This window comes from Caretta caretta, chromosome 3, assembly GCF_965140235.1.
Source record: "Caretta caretta isolate rCarCar2 chromosome 3, rCarCar1.hap1, whole genome shotgun sequence".
NCBI lineage: Eukaryota > Metazoa > Chordata > Testudines > Cheloniidae > Caretta > Caretta caretta.
The window spans coordinates 162719736-162727265 of NC_134208.1; the positions used below are offsets into that span (position 1 = coordinate 162719736).

General features: G+C 50.2%; 1 protein-coding gene across 6 annotated transcripts in view; it reads right to left on the reverse strand.

The window, feature by feature from the left end:
• MARK1 (microtubule affinity regulating kinase 1) overlaps window positions 1-6769 on the reverse strand; it is a 120235-nt gene extending 113466 nt beyond the window's left edge. For 3 of the 6 annotated variants that reach the window (XM_048843235.2, XM_048843234.2, XM_048843236.2), the window contains exon 1: window positions 6318-6768. In XM_048843235.2, the coding sequence (XP_048699192.1) occupies window positions 6318-6368 (51 nt within the window). In that variant the 5' untranslated portion in view covers window positions 6369-6768. Of the gene's footprint in view, window positions 1-6317 lie in introns of all 6 variants that reach the window. The other 3 variants (XM_048843233.2, XM_048843232.2, XM_048843237.2) reach the window with 2 other exon arrangements.
• Window positions 6770-7530: the final 761 nt, after the last annotated feature.

Here is a 7530-nt window from a genome sequence, read left to right on the forward strand (position 1 = left end):
ACACTTCTAACTTATTACAGCATAAACACTCCCTTAAATTTTACTGAAACTTCAAACTCTTCAAAAAGACTCAACTTCCTTAACTTCAGGGTCAGAAAAAAATCATAAATGCAAATACAAACAGATCAGTCTAATTTTGCCAGACTTTACAATATTTTACAAATGCTGTATTTTCATTTAAAGGGAAAGTTAAAGCTCAATCTTTTCTGTTATTCCATCACCATTAAAAACGTATAGAAAACTGACTCCATACGAACAGCAGCAGCGCAGGGAGGAACTTAACCCATTCACAACAAAGTGTTAACTTCTAATAATTTTACCATTTTAAGGCTCCCAATTTATTCTTTGAAAAGACAAATTAGTTTTCCCCTTTTTAAAAAAGACAAAGGTATTAAATTCAAAAAGCTACATTAATGCAAATTAGGTCTGCACAATTAAAATCACAATGTAAAAAAAAAGTGAAGGTCTCAACAGCAATGATAATTTGACAACATTGCACATATTTAGTATTTTTCTTGTTTTTCTGGTTAAATGTGTAACCAATTAGTACATTGGTATTGGTGTATTGGTTGTAAAATTACAATTTTCAGGATGTGGAACACAAGCAAATTCATGTTACTGTTACATATGAACTTTAAAACCCACAGAGTCAGGAAATAAAGTTAAAGTCATGTGGAGATTTTTTTCACTTGCTTTGCCGAAAACATTTTCTTCTACTTAATAAGAAATCAAAATATCATTTGACACAAGAATAGCCTGAAAAAGACATGAACTTAAGAACAGAATTATGAGATGAATTCTTTTAACAGAGAGGTCAGAAATTAAACCTTTATTCCATATGTCCCATTAGTAGCCATATACATTTCAAATGAAAAGTTAAATTCAAACTGGTTGACATAGTTTTGTAAAAAACAAAGATGCTGACCTACATTTAAAAAGGTATCACACATTCCATCTATATTCTTCTTCCACAACACTGTGTCTCGACAACTGGTTTTTCCCTACAGCATGGAAACCCACTCTGTGGATGCAACAATACTGTACAACTTTGACAGAAGCAAAAATAATCTCCAACAGAAGGATATAACAACATTTTATGTTCCCACCACCTAAGCCATGTACATAGTGGCACACTTACATACAGAGAAAAATAATCTGACATGGAGATGATATGGCCAATATTCACACCACTCCATCAAATTGTGGAGAAAAAAGATACAGCGTACTTTTGAACCGGCAAAGCTCAGAAACCAGGCCATGCTGTTGCTTAAGGCACTGGAAAAAAGAATTCTTGTCAGGATATTTTCTCCCACGCCCCCTCTCCCCAAACCAAAACCATATGTTCTTATCATGTAAAGCAAATCCAGACAATAAAAATATTCTAACTATAGCATAGTTAATATACCCAATTAACCCATCCCATGCTGTCCCCTTATCTTCCTCACCCCCACTTTCAGTTTTATCCTTCTCCTCAGGACAATTTCAGTTCCTTGGTGCAAAATAGCCAGACTTCATGTCAGTACTTTTTTCTGGGTTACTGCATTTAATTGACTAATCTGCTTATTCCCTGCTAGCCATTTGTACGAGGCTGTCCAATTAACCCCCAAAGAGAAATTAAAACTCAGGGCATTATTGGTATCTAATAGGTTAATATCCTTATCTTCATGAACCAGAAAATAGTAAATCATTGGGGGAGGAGGCGAGGTTCATAAGATTGTCACATTGCATGCACACTGTTGTACAGGTGACCTTTGAGTATACTTTTCCTGCCGCACAATTTTTTCCAATCCAATAATACAAATAATTTTTCCCATCATAGTACTTCAAGCTACACACACTATTCCTGAGGGCATTCTGCGCCAAAACATTTAAAATTCTGCACACAATATTTTAAAATTCTGCAAATTGTATTTGTTAAATGAACGTGGAGGCTCCAGCATGGCACTGTGGAGTACAGGCCACTGGCTGCACAGAGGTTGGAGATCACTGTGCAGCTTCCCACTCCCCCCACCCCCACCCCCAGGACACAGACTCAGCGGTGAGGCTGCACCCAACCCTCACACAGCGCAAGGCCCCGGCCTGCCCCAGAAACACCCCAGGGTCCCGCCCCTCCGTGTGGGCAGGCAGGCTCAGCAAGGCAGGATCCAACAGTGTAGGGGCTTAATGTTGGGGGATCCAGGTGTGGGTTGAGAAGGTTCTGTGTGGGGCAATCTGGGTGTAGGTGGCTCAGTGGGGGATCCAGGTACGGGCGGAAATCTGGATGCACAGGGGCTTGTTGGGTGGTTCTGGGTGCAATGGTAATGGAACGCTGCAGGGGAGGCCAAGGGGAAGGTGGTTTGGACTCAGCAGCAGGGCGGGGGGATTGGGTATGGGGGGGAGAGAGCTCGGCGGGGGGGTTGGTTGTGGGGAGCTCAGTGGGGGAGGGTTCAGATCCTGGCGGAGTGGGGCTCAGTGGGGTGGGGATCCACTGTAGCTGGCTGGGGCTCAGTGCGGTGGGGATCCGGGTGCACAAGGCTCATCAGGGTGGTGCAGGGGGAGTGGGGTTCATCGGGGGGGGTGAGACTCAGCGGGAGGATCTGGATGCATGGGGCTTGGGCGGATGGGGGAGCAGCTCCCTGTACAGGAATCCGTCCCCCTGCAGCTGAGGAGCAATGGGTGCAGGAAGTGGGGGCGGGGTGGTTTGCAGAGCTTCCTGCAGCAGGGAGAGAAATCTGGGGGTGAGTCTGACCTGGCCCTGGATGCTGTGCAGGGGAAGAGGAAGTCCCAGCCTCCCCAGCCCAGCCAGGACTAGCAACTGAGCCCGGCGCAGGGAAGGAGCCAATAGCCCGGTCTTCCCCAGTCCTGCCTCTTGTCCCACAGTAATTTACCTCTCTGCCGTCTACCCTGGGAACTCAAAACATACTGCTGAGGAGGGTCACATGACTGTTCTTATGGCTTCCCTTTGCTTCCCTGCCAGAAAGTCATTTTTCTACAGGAAAGCAAAGAAATATGCAGGGGACATAAATTCTGTGCACATGCAGTGGAGCAGCATTCCCCCAGGAGTAATACTCAAGCCTTCACCGTCATCAAAAAGGCATCCCACCTGCCTCTCCAACTACCGTGTTCTCTCATTCAACCTCCAAGCTTTAGGGGAAATCTATCAAAATTCATAAAGCCACCTTCTTATTCTCCTCTCTATCCCTTCTTAAAACACCTCTCTGCAATCAGTCTACCATTAGGTCGCAATTTTTTCCACCTGGCATTACTTAGACATGGGGCAAGCTGCAACTTCTATTTTTCTTCTCAACTCTGTTCATTTTGTTATCTCATCCTTCCACTCCACCCCATCCCCACACTATTTTATGCATTTGTTACACGCTGCATGACACCTACAGTGCAAGCTCTCTGGGGCAGCGACTGATATCTTTGTTATTTGTCTGTTTAGTACACTGCACAATGGGGCCCTGATCCTTGGTTGCATTTCCTACGTGCTATCATAACACAAACAACACTAAAAACATCCAAAAGAGTTCAGCTGAAGTTGACTATGGAATTCCAAAGAGTTCCCAGACTGGGAGGCTAAGTGGCCTTTACGTCAGGAAGATGATTAAAGCCATTACTAGCTTTACCAAAGCAAGCAAGAAAAGGCCAACCTCCACCATCACCCAACATTTTATCTTCTGCAAAATAAAAAAAAAAAAAACAGACCTGGAACTTTACAATAAATAAGGAATGGTATTTATAATTACAAACTTATTTGTCCTCTTTTACCTTTACCTCAACTAAATCATTTTCCAACTATACCACATGATGTGACATGACATGAAGGGGCTCACTTCTCTTTGACATGTGTTACAGATCGATTGTTCAACAGTAAGGGACAGATTAATTATATTCATGTATATTTTTTACATGTGGGCTATGGCTAGTATGGCTTGTTATGCCAGTTAATTTTTCTGTATCTGAATTTTTTAATGTACATAATTCAGTGAAACTTATGTTATACTAATTAATGTAACCACATGATCTTATTTCTGTTACCTTTGTCCTCCCTTCCCTACCGCCTCTCTCTTATTTCATATTAGCCTGTGAACTCTTTGGAATAGGCACTATATCTGCCTGTGTGTTTATAAAATGCAAAGCACAATGAGGCCCAAATCTTAGTTAGGGTCTTTGTGTACTACTGCAATATAAATAAAAATGTATCTTTTTCCCCACTCACTTTCCCCTCCAGTTTCCTAATAATCATATCTGCCCACTAGAAACTGTATGTGTAAACATAAGGCCAGATCTTGTATGTTGTCTCCATTCTTCCTCCTACCCCTTCCATTACTATCCTAATAGCTATTAATGATAGGCACTTTCTAGATATATTTGTTTTAGGTTTCCGTCCCTGTATTCTGTACCCCACACAAAAAAAGTTTCATATCTCGTATACCACCACTGTGTATATCTATAAAATGTCACCACTGGAAAGGAACATAAAAGATATTTATATACACAAAGTCAAATCTTTTAAAACTTTTAATTTACCCTGCCCTTCCACATAACAAGCTTAACATTGGAAATATCCACCCCGTTTATGGTGGCCAGTATTATTTTAGGCCTCTACTCTGTAAGTAGGACCCTACCAAATTCACAGTCCATTATGGTCAATTTCACATCCATAGGATTTGAAAATTGGTAAATTTCACATTTTCAGATGTTCAAATCTGAAATTTCAGGGTGTTGTAACCGTGGGGGTCCTGACCCAAAAGGGGATTGTGAAGAGAGTCGCAAACCTGTTGTATGTGTGTGTGGGCAGGGTGTTCACGGGACTGGCACCCTCACTTCGGTGCTGCCTTCAGAGCTGGACTCTGAAGGCAGCAACTGCATAACTTCCTGCAGCCACAGGAGGTTCATGGAGGCGGGTCTGAGCTCCCCCCAAGAGCAGCTGTGCAGGGGATGGACAAGTCCTGTCCCTCCCCAGCCCCGCTGGATCTAGGAGCCCCCTAGCTGGGGTGCTCCTAGCAGCAGGAAGAAATCGGACTTCATGGGGAAAGGCTTATTTCACAGTCTGCGATGCATTTTTCACGGTCATAAAATTGGTAGGGCCCTATTTATAAGGCACCACTTTGGCTGTGGAACAAGGAGGCAAGGGTCGAAGGATGTTTAAGAAGAGCACAAATGGAGACACAGCTAAGTAGCCCAATGGAGTACTAGTCAAGGGAGTACAGCCTCTTTCAGAGGAGCAAGATGCATCAGAGGAAGTACTGTAAGGGGAATGCAAAGATCAACCCATCCCCAAAGGGCTACAAAGTGAGAGCAGCTCAACCTAGGGGACGCAAGATGGGGTAGCGTGCCCAGCCCAGGCAGAAAGAGCATAAAAGGTTTCCTACCTCTGGTGTATGGAAGGGTTGGAGAATATAGAAAGGGCGCAAACCAGCCTCGAGAGGAAACATGTGCAGCTAGCCCAAGCCTGAGGACAGGTCTACACTAGAAGTCCTACATCAGCACAGCTGCGCTGATGTAGTGCGTCTGGTGAAGACGCTCTATGCCAACAGGAAAGCGCTCTTCCAGCAGCATAATTCCTCCACCTCCCCAAGAGGTGGAAGCCATGTTGGCGCAAGAGCGTCTCCCACCAACATAACAGCAGTGTGGACAGCGCTTCGGTCGCTGTAACTTGCGTCGCTCGGGGGGCGGGGGGGTGTCTTTTCCACACCCCAGAGTGCCCAAATTAGATTGACTTAGCGTAGACCTGCCCCGAGTGAAGGACATAACCAAACCTGATTGCTGGCGTGGGGAAGTGCAGACTCTACCAGACTATCCTTATGCACAAGGATAGTCCTAACCAACCTGAACAGACAATGCATAAGAGTCACTGTCCAGCTTGGGTACGTCAGAGGGGGTTGCCTAGCCTAGGGGGTGGGGGTCGATGGGAGAGAGGAGCTCAGTCTGGCTCGGAGGAGTGGGCCGGGGCGGAGGAAGGGGGCACACGGGGGTGCCTGGCTCACGCAGAGAATGCAGGAGGGAGGGAGAAGCCCAGGCAGAGAGGGGTGACCGGCCTAGGGGACAGGGCGGTGGGGGCGCTTGCCCAGAAGGAGGGGAGCCGGAGGACTAGGCGATCCGGGCCAGCACGGAAGGGAAGGGCTGAAGAAAGGTGCCTGGCCCGCCCGGAGCGTGCGTACGGGGGAGCGGCCCAGCTGGGCTTGGGGGGAGGCGGCGGCGGCGGCCTAACCGGGCGCTGGCTACCTGGGCTGGGGTGAGCCCGGAGGAGGAGGCCGGGGCGGGGGGCAGCGCGGGAGCGGGGAGGGAACCCAGCCCGCCGGAGGGCGGCGCGGCGCGGGGCCCGGACTCACGTTCTCGGTGTCCCGCTCGTTCACGGTGGGCAGCGGCGTCCGCGTGGACATCTTGCGGGCGGCGGGCGGGCCCCGCGCCGGGGACGGGCCGCCCGGGAGTCCTAGGCCGCGGCGGTGCGGGGAGACCGGCTTCCCCAGCGGGGGGGGACCCGGGGACGTGCCGCGGCGCCGGCCCCGCTAGGTTCCCGGGGCCATGGCCTCCTCCGCCTCCGCCTCCGCCGCGCCCGGGCCGGGATCGGGGCAGCCCGACCGGCTGCGCCTCCTCCTGCTGCCGCTGCCCACCCAGGTGAGTGGCCGGCAGCGCGGGGGAGCTGGAGCTGCCTCCTCACAGCATCCGGCGGCGGCTCCTCCCCACGCGGCTCTGCCCCTCCCAGCCCGCGCCGCCCGGCCCAAGGCACCGGCTCGCTCGATCCGGCCGCCGCTGCTTGTGGTGGGGGGAGAAGCCAGCGGCTGCTTCCAGCGCGGGCGGGCGCAGCAAACAGGGGCGCCTCAACAGCGCCGGGTGGGCGGGCGCAGAGCGGCGCTGACGGCAGGGCGGGGGCCGGCAAAGAATGAGGGGGCGCGGCCCCCTGTCCGCGCCGGCTGCCGGGGGTCCCGCCTGGGCCCGAGCCCTGGCAGCGCTTCGGCGGACGGCCCTTGCGCTCCAGAGCCAGCCGGGGGGAGTTCGGGGTCCGGTGCGGGTCGGGAGCGGAGGGGTTAATTCCCCCCCCACCCCCCGATCCGAAGGGGGCAGTTCACACCCTGGGGCGGAGCCGAGGTTCGGGGGCTGGGGGAGCTGGCAAGGCCCCTGGGGTCGGATAAGCGCGGTTGGGAGTGACTCAGGGCCCGCACGGGTAACCGCTGGTTCGGATAACGGGGGTGAGCGGAAGACAGTAACTATTAAGAGGGTAGATTATGCCCTAGGGCATGACTGAGGTTCGTGTACCTAAGGGTTGGGGGAGCGATTTATGCCCGGGGTACAGACACTGGTGTGGATAAACCGAGGTTCGGGTACCCCCTTCTGTGGGGGACACAACCAAGAAGGAATCTGCGGTCTTGGATGGGCTTCACCGCTGATAGGAGTCAACACTAAGCTGTGGCTACCTTGGCCTGTAGATAAGGAGGGAGGTTTCCCTGGGTCATAGCCACATGTGAAAAGAAAGAATTTTGGATTTAAGGGATCCAGATGAACACCCTGTTACTGCAGACTCATTAATGTTTTCCCAGGCAAGAC